The sequence below is a fragment of the Scophthalmus maximus genome, chromosome 1, assembly GCF_022379125.1.
Source record: "Scophthalmus maximus strain ysfricsl-2021 chromosome 1, ASM2237912v1, whole genome shotgun sequence".
In the NCBI taxonomy this organism is placed as follows: domain Eukaryota; kingdom Metazoa; phylum Chordata; class Actinopteri; order Pleuronectiformes; family Scophthalmidae; genus Scophthalmus; species Scophthalmus maximus.
Window position 1 is genome coordinate 12195605 of NC_061515.1, and position 15495 is coordinate 12211099.

The 15495-nt window shown below is 42.0% G+C and overlaps 2 protein-coding genes across 2 annotated transcripts; both read right to left on the reverse strand.

The window, feature by feature from the left end:
• Position 1: 1 nt before the first annotated feature.
• On the reverse strand, positions 2-11905 carry otoa (otoancorin). The gene is made up of 29 exons (XM_035629931.2): positions 11684-11905; positions 10759-10831; positions 10605-10663; positions 10438-10459; positions 10197-10245; positions 9476-9611; positions 9168-9230; positions 8869-9062; positions 8644-8798; positions 8084-8196; positions 7824-7966; positions 7402-7507; positions 7058-7273; positions 6823-6993; positions 6512-6649; positions 6363-6412; positions 5945-6068; positions 5733-5851; positions 5498-5639; positions 4602-4795; positions 4429-4519; positions 4097-4226; positions 3797-3996; positions 3258-3407; positions 3022-3164; positions 2624-2760; positions 2418-2515; positions 1712-1880; positions 2-522 (listed from the first exon to the last, which is right to left on the reverse strand). The coding sequence occupies exons 2-29, from the start codon at positions 10814-10816 to the stop codon at positions 440-442; spliced, it is 3453 nt and encodes a 1150-aa protein (XP_035485824.2). The 5' UTR covers positions 10817-10831; positions 11684-11905; the 3' UTR covers positions 2-439.
• A 140-nt stretch (positions 11906-12045) lies between these two features.
• On the reverse strand, positions 12046-15491 carry LOC118307991 (RIIa domain-containing protein 1). Its single transcript, XM_035629939.2, has 4 exons — positions 14874-15491; positions 14528-14604; positions 14199-14245; positions 12046-13063 (listed from the first exon to the last, which is right to left on the reverse strand). Exons 1-4 carry the CDS (start codon positions 14952-14954, stop codon positions 12993-12995), a joined length of 276 nt encoding a protein of 91 aa, XP_035485832.1. The 5' UTR covers positions 14955-15491; the 3' UTR covers positions 12046-12992.
• Between the last annotated feature and the right edge of the window lie 4 nt (positions 15492-15495).

Genomic DNA, 15495 nt, shown 5'->3' on the forward strand with positions numbered 1-15495 from the left:
CTTGTTTCAACTTTTTTCTTGGTCTGCAAACACCATTTCAACAGTAAGTTGATTCATGATTATCATCCTCCAAGTTGTCAGCTCTTATGAAGATCCCCAGACTGACAAACATTAAATATTTCTCTTAATTCTATTAAAATATACTTTCTCATAAATATGTAGAGCTTTAATATTTAACTTTAAACTTGATGGAAATAAAATAACAATATAGAATCCTTAAACTAAACACCAGGCCATTTGTTTATGTTGGCCTGGTGTTGGCCTAGTGACAAATTATCTCAGACAATCAATCTACTTCATCAACAATAAGATTAACTTGGAAGAATTGCAATGCAGTTACAAGTGATCTATGATAAAATGATGTGATCTAAATCGATAGCGTTTGTGATTAACTGAAGCTGCTGCACGTTTTGCTTTTAGGTGACTTGTGACTCTGGTCTCACAGCAACAGGAACCCTATGAGGAAAAACAGAACAGGCTTCATGAAGGCCGAGATCCCCTCCACGGTCAGTGACGGAGCTCCTGGAAGAGAGAAGGATACGAAGGTTGAATTCATTTTATGATCACTACGCCATTTCTTTCTCTATTTCTGTATTTGTGCTTTTCTTTGTGCTCTGCTCAAGTGGAGCGAGGAATGTTGTGATTTCATATCAGGATTTAACAATATATGACTCAAAACTTTGCTGATGCTGCTCCTCTGCTGCATCGAATCACACTATTCAGTTCTGATGAAGCGGATTAGTTTTCACAGCAAAACTCTTCCCAGTCTTTGGACTTTGGAAGTTAGTCAGCAAGACAGTTAATTCATTTTTTTTTTGTCATCATAATTTTATACCAGTTTTGAAACATTATCCACAACAAGAGAATGCAAAATTGAAAGGAATCAGATTCTTTTTTTGAGATATCTATCCTACTTTTATCACCCTTAAAATCATGTCATGTTCTAGATTTGTGCATCAGATCAGGCCGTGGAGACGATACTCTGAATGTTCACAAATTAACTCAAATATGAGAAAAATTTAAATGGGCCGATGTTAGGACAGCTACACTGCAACTCTAAAGATGTCACGGCAGACGATGAAATGAAATATTTTTTATTAATTGATTGTCTTTTTTGTCTTGTAGTTACAACCCTCGCCAGTAGGGGTAGCAACAGCCCCACTCAGCCCCCTACCCCCCCAGCGTCTGTGTAAGTTTGCCTGTCTGTACTTTGTTTCTGGACTGTTAAAGTTTTTAGAGTTTTTTTTCTGTTGAACAGCCTTCCGACTTCTGACTTCTGCCTTCTGACTGAAAATTACGCTGCAGAGAAGAAATGAAAACAGTAGTCAAGAACCTAAATACCAAAACAATGAGCTGAAAGATGCTAAAAAGCTCTGAAGAGATTCATTGAAATGCAAAGTTGGATGATAGGTATGTGGATTTATTAGGAGAGCCCCCTTCCACATGCAGATAGTCATGTGATCCGTTGTTAATATGAAAATATTAATTATAGCTTCTTTATGTATATATTTTCTTAAACGTGACACGTTAAACCTCAGGCTCCACTTCTTCAGGACAACTTTTCCAAACTCACTTCCACTTAAAACCAGAGAGGGGAGCACAGATAACATAAGCTTTAACTTTTAACCAAGTTTTTATGGGTTTTAACGAGCCAGGTTTCAACAGCAGCTGTGAAAAATAGAAGGAGGAATATGAGAATGTGTCTCCATACCCGACTGGCCTGGGGTGATTGCTGCGGGTTTTGGTGTTTGCAGACGAGTTCCGGTCTCGGCCCTGTCGAGAGCGGCCAGTTGATCAGTTCCAAGCACAGCTTTCTGTTCAGTGGTCACCACGGCAGCGTTGTCAGGACCAAGAGCCTCGAGCTGAGCGACAGAAAGTGCCTGGAGGGAAAAACAGTAAGTGACACGCAGGTCAGAGGGTTCAAATCCTTGGGAAACACAACGATGTATACAGTAAATAAACTCACATTCAGAATCTTTTTTGAGTTAAACATTGAAAGTTTTATCTGCAAAATATGATAAAACTTACCAAAGTAATAGTACTCATTATGTCTAAAAGCTCCAGTATATACATAAACATATATGATATTACGTTAATTTATTGTCACTAGTGCATACAGTTAGTAGTGAATATGCAGTATTTCTATTGTATTTTATTTGAAATGTTAAACCCATTTCTGTTCCAAAAAACTTGTTCAAATCAGTTTTTATTGTGAATCCACTTTTCTACATCTGATTACATCATAAACACCATTCAATAGAACAGAAACTCGATTGTAGAAAATTCTTAAATGAAGCTGACTTGGATTAAAGCTGTACTTAACAGTCCAGTATCTAAATATACTTTTTTCCCCGCCACAGGATTTGGCTCTCACCTGAACCTGATAGAAGGAAAAGAACAAGGGAAAAGTTACTTACAGCAAAGTTGCCTGTTGGTATGAGCGGTATGCAGGTGGCGCAGAGAAACGGACCGACAGACGGGTTCAGAGACGCCAACTCAGGTGCATTCAACCCAGCTGAGGGAGACAGAAACATGGTCAGTACACTGCTCCACTTCTGAGGAGTAATACAGTTGAGTTTGGTTTCCTGCAGAGGGCACAGAAACACACAGGGGATGATCTCACCGATTATGTTGCCTAAGTCGGACACTCGCGCCTCAGTCCAGGTGCTGGGGTCTTCAAACGCTGACACAGCAAGACTTTTAAACTGCTGTGCGACCTCATAGGGGCACTGGACACCGTACATTGAGCCCACAGCATCCCTGTGACACACACACACACATTGCATGGATAGTTGAAAACAGGCTGCACGGACCAAAGGCAATTTTACGTTTTTTTAAAATGCCTGCTGTGTTGAGCCTGGAAAAAGTATTTGGCATAACATTTTTTTTCTCCCTATATTGAACATCTACAATTACTTTTTAGTGTTGGTGCTCTCGCTGGGCTACATCCCCTTTCGTCGGCTGGTGTGACAAGTTATTGGAATATGTGTAACAGAAGTGTGTTCTGTGTTTTGCACAAACTTGAAAGCTTCCATGTCCAGCTGTTGGATCTCGACGGAGGTGAGGCCACAGATGAACTGGTTCAGTGCGACCATCTCTGCAGCTCCCAGCTGCTGCGCCGTCAGGTTGTTGTATTTAGCAACCCCCTTCCACACTGGCGTCATCTATTGAGAATTGGGGTCTTTGTGATTAGGGAAAATCGTGAGCAGGATCGGTACAATAGTCATGAGCATGTGATACTGTTTTCTGCACTTCACCTGTGACTCGTCCCAGCCACAGTGGGCAATATCCTCCATGGCGTCCAGGGAGAAGGGCAGCCTCTCTAGGTCTTTGTGAGAGAAGCCCTGGGTTATACATCCCATCTGCATCACCGCACTCTCAGTCATCTGAGACACTGGGCCAAAGGCCTGTAAAAACATGTGGAAACATTGGATTATATTGAACTGTTCAGTCCATAGCTCTTGGCTCAAAAATAAAGGGGAGAGAACGTCCGGGATGCACTTTTCTATGTTTGCCAAAATTGTGGATGACGAATTTATTTTGAGGATTAGAATTCCATTTACATTGTAGCTGATAAGTAATAGATCATTTTAAATTCTTTGTGCACTGTAAGTATTTATGATTGAATGAGTTGCACCATTGGAAAAATGATATAATATCGGAGACAATACAGTATAGGGTGGTGCAGTTTTTTTAACCCAAGTCACCAAGAGGGTCCATTAAAATCTTTTAATAAAGCTGGAGGGTCTTGCTTTTGATAAAAAAAAGTGGACCATAAAGTTCAGTCGCCCTGTACCTCGGTGGCTTTTTTACTGAGCACGGCCAGTTGGTCTGCATTGTAGCCAGCGATGGGCCCAAGTATATCCACAGAAGCACGGAAGGTTTCTGTTGACATCGTTTCCAGCTGTGCAGCTGTCCAGTCGACATTGTCACTTTCCAGTTCTTGGATCAACTCCACAGTGGGTACTCCATTTTTTCCGCTGGTGTTAATGTCAGCTGACAGAGACGGGAAATAAACACAGAGCACGAATAGAAGCGCACGGTGGAACCATGCGTGCAAACAATTATCAGCACACACAAAATATCGCTTCCTCACCTGCTCGCTTTCTACGTTCTGCATTTGATGCTGTGGGATTGGTGGTGAGATCGAATAATTTCTTCTTCAGTGCATCTGAGACGCGGGGAAGGCGTGACCTCAGAAAATGGAGAACATCCTTCATCCAAGGCTAACAGAGACAGAGAGAAAGAAAATAAAGATGAAGGTGTCACGAAGAATACGAGGCACCTAGAAGAGTGGCGCTCAACTCCCTCTTAATTTTGAGTGACTGATGGTTTATTGATGAAAATGTGAAATGGGATAACAGAGGATATTATGAGCCGCATCACTGTCCAGGTGACGTGGAGAAAAAAGAGAAAAGCCACATATACCTTATTGGGCAGGGCAGCTGTGGCATTGTTGTCCCAAAAGAGGAGAGGACCCACTCCTTCCATAGTCTCTGCGGACCAATCAGATGGATTCCTGCAAAATATATATTTTTTTGATTAAATGCATCAGACTCCTTCTGTCTATCTTTCTGCAGTAACTCCAGTGAGTGTCCTACCCAAAAGTCTCATTGACCAGTTGGACAAGATTTGCCCGGTGGCCTTTAGGAATGCGCGAACAGGAAGCCATGGTGAGCAGGCTGTAGCGGAGGACATCAAGGCTCATGGGGCGCAGTTGGGAGGCAGGCAGCTCACACAAGAGCTCTCCGAGCCTGGACACGTCCTCAGTGGTAAGTTTGGACAGATCTTCCCCCTGCAATTGTACAGTAAACGTCTCAGGCAGTTGTCGCACGTGTGCAGCCACGGGCCTAATGGAGCGGTCGCAAATTTTTAAGGAAAGACATGAAAAGATGCTTGGAGAGCTTATGAAATGTTTTGATGACTATATTATGTGGCTTCTCGGTCAACAGATGTCATCCCTATTGAACGCCTACAATAGATTTTCAACTATATTTATCATATATCTTAGGCTGAGCTGTATTGCAGCACAGTTCATTGAGTTATGATATATTACAACAGTTCACCTCATTGTGTACCTCTGATTCAATGTTATAATGCACTGTATCATATACTGTACGTGATGTACTCTTTTTGCTTCCTCCATATTAATGCAGATAATTCCAAGAATACTTTCATCATCACATCATATGACAATCTCACTTGCTGCTACTTATGATATCACTCTGTCACTTTGTGATTGTATTGCACTATTCTCTTGTACATTTCTGTCCCGTGTCTCATTGTTATTTTATGTAGTTCTATTTTATTTCATTTTTTGATTATTCCTGTACTCATCATGTCTTTTGGCTGCAGCAACATCCGGATTTCCCCCCATGGGAATCAAGGAAGGATTATTTTTATGTTGTCTTGTCTAATCTTGGACTGAAGTGCCAGATTGCTCCATCATCATCATCATCATCATTAAAGCACTAAAAGTGTGTGTCCTTTTGCGTACATTTGCCAGACACTGCAGTGCCTTCTGGACAACAGCAGGGCGAGACGGGGCACGGAGAGGCAACGAACTCAGGTTGGCCGCTTCCATTTTGTCGAGGAACACGGGACACACCGCGTCAGGCAAGTCCATCACCTTGGAAGGCCTGGAATGGTTCAAATGAGATTCAGGGCTGTGACACTGTGACAACGTGTAAAAACATTGATTAAAGGGGCAGAGAAAATGAGTGTTCATTTACGGCAGGTGAAGAAGTAAGAACGTAGGAATCTTATCCAGCTCCTCATCTGTGATGGTTTTGAAATAGTCGGCTCTCTCTTTCTCCAGAGTCGCAAAAAGCTTTTGGGCAGCACATCCTGCCTGAAAGTTTGTTTTCGATTGGTAAAACTGTACACATGTTTTATTTACAGATAACGGTGCATATTTTGTATGCATGAGTATATATAGGCCTACCTGCACTTTGGATAGCCACCGTGGCGTCTCTGTTATGGCCAGAGCCATGTCCCATGTGTCTTTTTTGTCCTCAATTTTGTCAATCATCTTACAGGTTATACCCTGAATGACTGAACGCAGCCCCCTGTTTCAATCAATAACATTTTGAACGTATGCTTGTGAAGCAATATCAGGAATGCACATACAGTAACAAGAACATGCAGATAATAAAACTATTTTATCATGCATCTCCTAACATGAATGTGGTCCTATATACATTCAGAACATTTTAATTATATAGAAGATTAAGGATGCTACTTGGTTATTTAGTGGCAAATACCTAACGCTATAGAGACCAATATTCAAGAGCTTTAATCACCACAGAAATGACCGTCATTTCGAATTGATGCATATTTATATTTCATACTGTATGTCTTACCTATACTTAAACCGATTAAGGTCTTGCATCTTTTTTGCCACGTATGCTGCCTAAGGAAGAGACGACAAGGAGGGAAACATGGTCCCAGTTGTTTGTAAATCTCATTACATAGTTAGCTCAAAAGCCTTATTTAACAATTAAATATGTACCTGTGTCAGAGTCAATGGTTTATCCTCCACCTGGTCCAAAGAGGTGATGTTGGCTTTTTTCAGGCGGTTTAGAGAAATTGTGCGAAACAAAGGGCCAGACAACTTCTGCACCAGCTCCGGGGGATTCACATTCCGAAGCTGCCAAAGAGAATCATACATTTTTTTCCAAAATGATGTTTAAGCTGTATATTAATGGTATTACAGATAACACCATCTTTTCAAGTGGAGATTGAATCCATATGTTTAGATCTTTGTTTTAACAGCCTTTCCAGAATTTGGCCTCTATTTCCTGCTTCTCTCCCTTTACTCACCCCATGCAGCATGGCCTTCAGCTTTCCCCTCCCCATCCGCTTGGAGATGTTCTTCAGAGCCTCTGGATCGTCCAGGATCTCCTGGGCTTTGGCGTGCTTGAGCACACAGCTCGGCAAACCTTCTGCGACTGACTGAAGGTCGATCAGGTCCTTACCTGAAACCACTTTACACTGAGGGAAAACAGAATGAGACCAGCATCAAGGGAGAGACAAACTGCCAACCCTGCAGACTTACCTTTTTGAGCTCCAGCTGTTTATTGACCAGAATGCGCTGCTGGCTCTTTGACCACTGGGCCTCGGGTCCCAGGTTTTGGAGAAAGCCTTTGAGATTGGTGGCAGAGAGTGAGGACAGTTGCTTAAGAGACAACAGGGTGACACTGCTGCCAAGCTCACGTAGTGCTTCCGCCGTGATGGAATTGGCCATCACAGACGTGACAAGGCGCTTCTTCAGCTTGAGTCGGGATAGGATAAAAAGACAAGAGACGACAAAAGATGACATTCATGACATTTGTCACTTCGGTCCTGGCTGAAGACGGACATGTGTGAAAGTACGGCTAAGTATGAGCAAGTCAGTGATACCTGTGTGATTCTGGGGTTGTCGCAGTTGGCAAGTTGAGAGAGGAGCTTCTTGCTGAGGCCAGGAGGCAATTTTGGAGCATCGTAATAACACGCCAGTGGGCCGAGCCTGAGGAGGGTTGAAGGCACTGATATCATTTTCTTTCATCAGGAGAGAGTGTCTGTGATGAGGCCCCTCGCCCTTATATTGGTATGTCTAAGACCTGCACTCAACAACAGAACAACAATGGTCTGACATTAATCGTGCACAGTGAATAGAAAACCTCTGGGACAACAGGAGTATGTTCATCTGTCCTCCAGGTGGAAATCTGAAAAATCTAATATCTTTTGAGAATCAGTCATGTAGGGCCAGATCGTTTTTTTAAACCAGATTCTGATCCATTTTTAATGTTGTCATGCCCACACATTCATGCATGAATACACACTTGTCCACATGCTCCGCAAACTCCTCCCTTCCATTGAAGCACTCCTGAATCTTTTGGAGAAACATCTTGCTCAGGCTGGGTTTCATGTTTGTCACCCTGCTCATGGTGGATTTGAGTTGTCCTGACAGGAAAAATTCACACAGCTAGAGGAGAAAGCGAAAGGTATCAAAACCAACAGAGATAAAAATGAATATCTTGTTATTTGGTACTATCGGTTTCATTGGCTCTTCGTCAGTCTTTGATTTTCATTGTAACCTCACCTTCTCAGAAGAATCGACGTCGCCTGGTGCTAAACCAGAGAGGTACGGTCCCATTGTGGTCATCGCTTTCAAGTTCAGCCATTTCAGTGAAGGTTTGCAGCGCTCCACAGGTACTGCAGAATAAATGATTGTGATGTGATGTTAGTTAATGACCCTCTTTGCATGATTTTTTGCATGAAGCCTTTTGCTTGTATGTCTCGCACTCCTCTAGTTCTCGTCTCCTTCTCGTGCATCTGGTTTGCTTCATCTCAGCTGCTTCCTTCACCTTTTTTCTTTCTTGTTCTGCACCGTCTCCCTCTTTTCTCGTCTCTGCAGCTTCTTCATCTCTCAAGTGCTGAGCTTCTTTCTGATTCGTCCCTTCTACTTTGGAAAGAGTTTCTTCCAAACTCGTCCTTCTTTCCCCCTATGATTTCTAGCTTCTCTGCCAAATTGTCTTTTCCTTCTTTCTTCTTTCCGTTCAACAGAAGATTATATGAATCCATCGGATTTGTTTCTAAATAGTTAAAGGTGAATGCTGTTTATAGGAATGTGTGACTTATTGTACAAAAGTGTTTACTGACCGGATGTGTTCGACTCTTCTCTTGAACTTGAGTCTGATGGTGGCGTCAAAGTACAGTTGAAGTATTTCTGAGCGATCTGCTCTTTTGCCCATTTTGCCACCCGAGCTCTTTGACCCAGAGACATGGTGTAGTGCACCTCCCTCAGCATCATCATCCTGGAACCAACAGCAGTTTTAAAAATTCGAAGTTGCTGATGGACAGCGGAGTACGTAATCACATACTCACATCTTTTCCATGTACTGAGCCTCCACTTTGGTCGGAAGGTTCATTCTTGAAGAAGACAAATCCTGCATTGCAGGTCTGGCAGCCCACAGCAGCGTGTCATAGTGGTCTGGGTTTATACTGTTTTCACCCTGCATGGTCAAAGTCTTCCAGGACAGAGGGGCCACAACTGCTTGCATGTAACATGCAGATGCCTCCTGTTAAGAGATGACGGGTATGATTAGACTACCACAGACCAACATCAAGTCATCCATGCATTATGTGTCAGGTTTTTTTCAAGATATTGGCATGTGTGTACTGACAGAAGAATTCCACATCAGCCTGATCATTTTTCGAAGAGTGGTGCAATTCCACATGTTGTTTGTCTACAAAAAACAAAGAGAAAAGAGACAACTGAGACAACCAGCCCTTTGAATATATCTTGAAATAGGAATAGAGGAAAATATTGTTTAATATTATTACATTGGAAAATTGATGAAATGATTCAATCGTTGTTTTTCTTTGTGAGTGACATTTTGTAGTAGTGGTTAAAGTGTACAACCGTGTGTGTGTGTGTGTGAGTGTGAGTGTGTGTGTGTGTGTGTGTGTGTGTGTTCATGCATCTTCACACCATTTGATCGGAGTCAGCCATGTGGACTCTAACCGAATCTTTGATTGTGCCCTCAATGGCTAATTTCAGATCATCAAGAAAAGTGGAAAGGTTGGTGTTGGATGAGTCATCAGATGTGTCCTCCTTTGGCAAACCACTGAGTGAGAGATTAGAGCGGAAACAAGAGTGGGTGAGTAGAGTAGATGCACAAAAATCAGGATGTCCAGCTGGTCTGGACCAAATATCTTCCTCTGTCATCCAGAGCTGCTTAAAAGTACAATGTAAGTGTAAGTTATGTCTATTGATGTTTCTGTTATGTTGGTGTGTGAAAAATGCCCTGATTGTCGCTGCAAATCAATTTCCCCATGGGGACGGATGAAGTATCTGTGTAGAGCTGGTATTAAAGATCACGTGTTGTTTTTTATATTTTGATTCCTTTTTTTTGATTATCCAGACAAATTCAACAAAGATGTCTTGACAGTAATTGGTCCATCCTCACATTTTCTCGACTTGAGGCAAATAAATCTCCTCATCAAAAAATGGCTAAAACATGCATATAAGCTTAAAAGAAACGTCTCACGTCATATCATTGTGCTTTAAAATGGCTAGTCGGAAACATAACATCTTTTGAGAAAAGAAATGACAACAACTCTTTTGAATATTCAAGGTGAAAAAGAAAACTTTTTTTGAGATTTTCTTCAGATCAAGCAAACACACAACACAGACACACATGCAGAATTACCTATAATTGAAAATAGAGTTCTGCAGCATCATCATTGGCACATGGTATCCTGCAACATAGCAACTCTTCATATTTATATGTTGCACAGGTGAAACGCGTCAGAATTGTTCTGAATAACTTCCAAGAATTAGTTGTGACTCATGCTACAGTGGGCGTTCATCATGGATGCATTAGCTTTGTCTAAAGTCTCTCCCACACTCAATTAATTTCACAGAAAAGTGACTGAAAAGAGTTTTCTCACCCTTATTCTGGCACCTCATCATCTGATCACAAAAAAAAGAACAGACACATCATCGTCAGATGTATAGGGTTAGACATTGTAAAACATTATATTGACAATTAGTTAGATTTTTTAAAAATAATTATCACGGTGGTTTCTTTATATTGTTCCTCCTTCAAATGACTTACCAGTCTTTTGACCATGTGCTGTAAGTCAAGTTTTTCTGGCACCTTATATTTGGGCTTCGCTGAGCAGGAAAAACACATAACACACAAATAAAATGCATGTATTTTTTCTTTTCCCAGTTATGGACTCAGTTTGTGTGGGGGTATTGTTGCTTACCCAAGGCTGCACAGGCCACAATGAGCAGTAAGGCACATGTCCCTCCTTTAAAAGTCATGGTGAAAAGTCCTGTCTGTTGAACATGATGATATGATGGTGCATTAATATCAACACATTTTTTTGGGGGCCTTTTTAAAATGATACAGTATTTCTTCATTGGTTTTATTCCCATAACATAATACACATAGGTCTTCAGTTGTTGTGGAACCTGTCTCCATGTGAACCACCTGAAGTTGTGTGCCATACATCCTCCCTCTAATGATGTGCGTTCACACCACCCTAGTTACCATCCATGGTGCCTATCCGATGGGATAGCCTCTGGACTTGGGGGATAACATGACGTGACAAACAGGTATGATGAACTGGAAAAAAACATTTTGTCAACTTCTCTTTTCTTGGTACATCAGGTCGGGACAAACAGCTTTCCAAACATTTGCATCTTGGTATTTGCCATTTTGTTTGTTTGCTTTGTATTCATTTGACTTCTCATTTGGATATGCCCTCAGTGATTACCGGCAAATGCGTAAAAAAAAAAGATAGACAAATATTGACCTTGTTAATAATGTCTTATCCCAAGACCATGTGTGATCTTTTCTAAAGTCAGACAATATGTTACAGTATAATAATTGTTTATTTGCTGACTATATAATGATTTGACATATCATAGGAAACCATCACTCATGAAAAATTATTGATCGACATTAAAAATAACAATTTAAGCAGGGTTAGGGTTAGTAATATGGGTTAAAGGGTTAGGGTTAGTAATATGGGTTAAAATATGCACATACAGTGAGGTCCAAAAGTCTAAGGCCACTTGGAACATGGTCTGAGACTTTTTGTTATATAAAAACTACCATTACATCAAAACGACTGAGGAATAGAACAAATTTATTTCTGATTTATGTACAAATTAGTTTTTACTTACAGAATCTGCCCCTGGTCCCTGGTAGATTAAAAAAACAATTCAGTTAAAAAATCAGGAGACAGACTAAATGAGGATGCGTGTTCTTCCTCTGCCGTTCTCTCACATCTGATGTGAGCTGGGTGGTTACTATCCTCCACTTAGTGGGTGCATGGTTTCAAATCCCGTGTGTGTGTGTGTGTGTGTGTGGTGTGTTTGCAAAAGAGAGGGAGGGGGTGTATGAAGTGAGATATGAATTTAACTCACCATTGTCAGACAAACTGACATAATCTTTTAAGAATTGTGCATAAACTGTCATCATGTGTACAACTGCAACTTTTATCCCAATCTTTTTTATGAAAATAATGTAACGTAACAACAAAAAATACGAATATTGGATGATGGTTTATTCAATTTTGAGGCTGTAAAAAAAGATGTAATGCTAATATGTAATTTCAGATGCATTGTCTAAACAGAATGACGTAACCAAAACAAACAAAGGGAGATTAAAGCTTTATCTACAGCAGCTACTGAACACAAAGTGGTAATGACCACATGGCCTCGAATGTCAAGGCCATTGCAGAAGAAGGTTATACAATGCACTTATTGTAATGGCAGACAGATGGTACTTTTGAAAAAGAACCTGAGGGGATCCCTTCTCTACAGAAACACAAAGCCAATATACATTTACGCAAAGTAGAACTGATGGTCTCATTAGTGAAATTCAACTTCTTCTAATGTAGGACCCTGAAACTTATCCCATATTTTGATGGAACAAAAAACAAACCTATCTTTATAAAAAAAGGCAGAAAAAATGCCACCTCAAAGAATTTAGTAGCACACTGGACGTTTGATCAAAAAAGAAATTAACTATGAAAAACTGTTTTACCATTTAACGTAAAGTGACGTGACTGTAAAGGGTGGAATAGTGTCAACGTATGCAGACCTTCACTATAGCTGTGTAATCGATATATAGTAGCTGAGTGGACATGGCTCATTTCAGATGAACGCAGATAACTCAGGTCAACAAACGCGACATACACAGGTCAACATGTCCCTACATGATCATGTGGGTGATGTAACACACAGTGTGTAATACCCATAGGATGTCGTCTCCTCATTATCTTTTAATCACACTCATTAGAAACGGCCATTAGAACCATCCCTAGCTCCCAAGCGGCATATGCACGATAGCAGTGTTGTATAATAACTGTTTTAGACAGACATAAAACCTATCAGACCCATAGTAGTCACGGGGGTCCATACATGTGCTGCTCCTTTCAGAGAAGGACACAGAGGAGAAGCTTGCAGCGCCAAGACTGTTGGGTGACTTTTACTCAATGACACTGTTCTCCTCCTTTTCGGAGTCAATGGTCGAATGGAGGCTCGGGTCGTTGAAGTGTTCTGAAAATGATCATGAACAGAGGTTAGTGGCTGACATTATGCCTTTGTGTGTGTGTGTGTGTGTGAGAGAGAGAGAGAGAGAGAGAGAGAGAGAGATGACGATTCCATATTTTGATAATCAACAAATCACATGAAAAATCAACAACTGCCTATTTGACACCTACACTATACACACTCGGATCCAAAATTGTATGACCATGATACGTTTGGACCCCAGTGTACATTAAATAATGTGTTATCCATTACAACCAAGACCATAACCAAAATCAAACATGAGACAAACAAAATCTTAAAGGGCCCATATTATGCCCCCTTTTACACAAGTTACATTGGTTTTCAGGTGTGTGAACTACATGTCTTTGCCATTCCATGTCAAAACGCCTCAAGGATCAAGGGACACAGCCCCCTCCTCTTTCTGTATAAACAGCCCTGTGAGACTAAGGTCGATTCAAGCGCTTTCCTGCTTACATCTCGCCCCCCTCCCTTCGTCTTCCACAAAGCTCCGCCTCGCTCCTCCCCGGGTCTGCTGCGCAACTACGGCGTTGCGCTGCCATGACAACAGTCGCACGTGACAAGGCACATACACGACGTAGAGACCCGGGAGGCACAGCGAACACGTTCTCCATAATTACACACAGAGCACAAGGGGCTGGGCGATAGAACGTTAGCGACATCCAAGCCGCGACTCTAGCTACGCCGGTAGCTCCGCCGCAAGCCGGCAGCCGCGACCACCGACGGCAGCAAGCCGGCAGCCGCGACCGACCACCGACAGCCGCGACCGACCGCCGCGACCGGCAGCCGGCAGCCGCGAGAAAATGATGGCGTAGACGCGATCTGTTTTTCCGCACTTCAAGGGGGGAGGTGCTGCTCAGGTTGGGGGCATGGTCGCCCCAGTAGCAGGAGTCAACTTACGTCACTTGACGCCCGGGCTGTGAACGGCTCGTTTACAGACCGTCTGCACGATCAACCCAAACCACGAATCAACGACTCATTGTTTTCTTTTCATTCTCCGTGGGCTGGCAGACCCCCCAGATAACCAAATATATGTGGAGGCAGGCTGAAAAGGTGCCCGGAGCATAATATGGCCCCTTTAAAATTTAAAAAATTGGTGTATGGTTTTTGTGTGCGTTTTCACCTGCAGCAAACTCCCTGATGTCAGTGGGCCTTTTGAGAAGCATATTTCTGAGGGCAAAAAAAATAAAATGTGATCAACTGTACATTTTGCAAGAGGCTTGAAATGCATTAACAGCTCTGACTTTCATAGCAGTCAAATTGTTTGTACATGTCAGATTTGAATCTAAAAAATATGAATAATACATATAGGACATGATATTCAATGTTTTGGCTTACAAACACAGGCAGATTCTGATCTTTAAAATAAACAAATTATATTCATGCAAGGAAGAGGAATTGGAGCTGATTTGAGTCAAGCTTCTCACAACTGAAGAGAACGAGCTGGCAAACCTGAGGAAGTCTCCGATCAACACCTCCACCTCGGGATGCGACCTCAGATACTTCTCGTTGTCGATCCTCGTCTTGATCTGGAAATCGAGGGGAAAGAACACTACAGTGACTAGGCTCGCAAAAATAAAATGAAATAAAATAATAATAATAACAATAATCTTTAATTACAGTGAACTTTTCGAAATAAAGATTGTGCTCCACAAAGGAAGCAGCGAATCAAAGCAGCCAGAGAACAAATGGAATATAAAAACCTAAAAAGAAAAGGAAACTACAACTCTAATGAAATCAAATGAACGGTTGGCTTTTCACATGTTTTTCCTTCGGCGCTGTGAAAGCGGCCCGTTACCTTGAACCGTCGCAGTTTCTCCTGCTGCTCTTCGCTCAGAACTCCGAGGTCCAGTCTCTCCGAGGCGCCTTCTCCCGCCATCGATCCTCGACGGATGTCGGTTGTTTGGCCTGTGTTTACTTTTCTCTATTGGACGTCGCAGAAACGTTGGGGGGCCATGTCCAACACAACGGCGGTCACCTGCTCCTGGCGGCGTCTCGACGCTTGGCAACAGCCGTCGCTATGGTAACGAGCTCAGGCGACGAGGGGCTGCGTCCGCGAGGGGTCAGCACTGCGCCGGTTACTGCGCATGTGACCTCAGATCACGTGATGCGATTTGTCTCGACCCGTGTCGTCACCGTGGGAGATCACACCGGCCATCAAAGGAGGCGTGACACGGCTTTGAAAGTAACCAATCAGAATTAAGTTCATTGCTGTTGTCAGGTAGAATTCTGTATCTGTCTATATAAGCATTCATTACGTGATTTGTCTTTAGTTTGTTTATAATTCTTGTAGAATTTTACTTGAATTCTACAAGACAAAAAAAGTTAAAAATACAGTTTTTGACTACTCTATTAAAAAAAACACTGTGGTTTTTACATGTCAAGGTAACACCCACATCACGTTTCATATATGACTACGT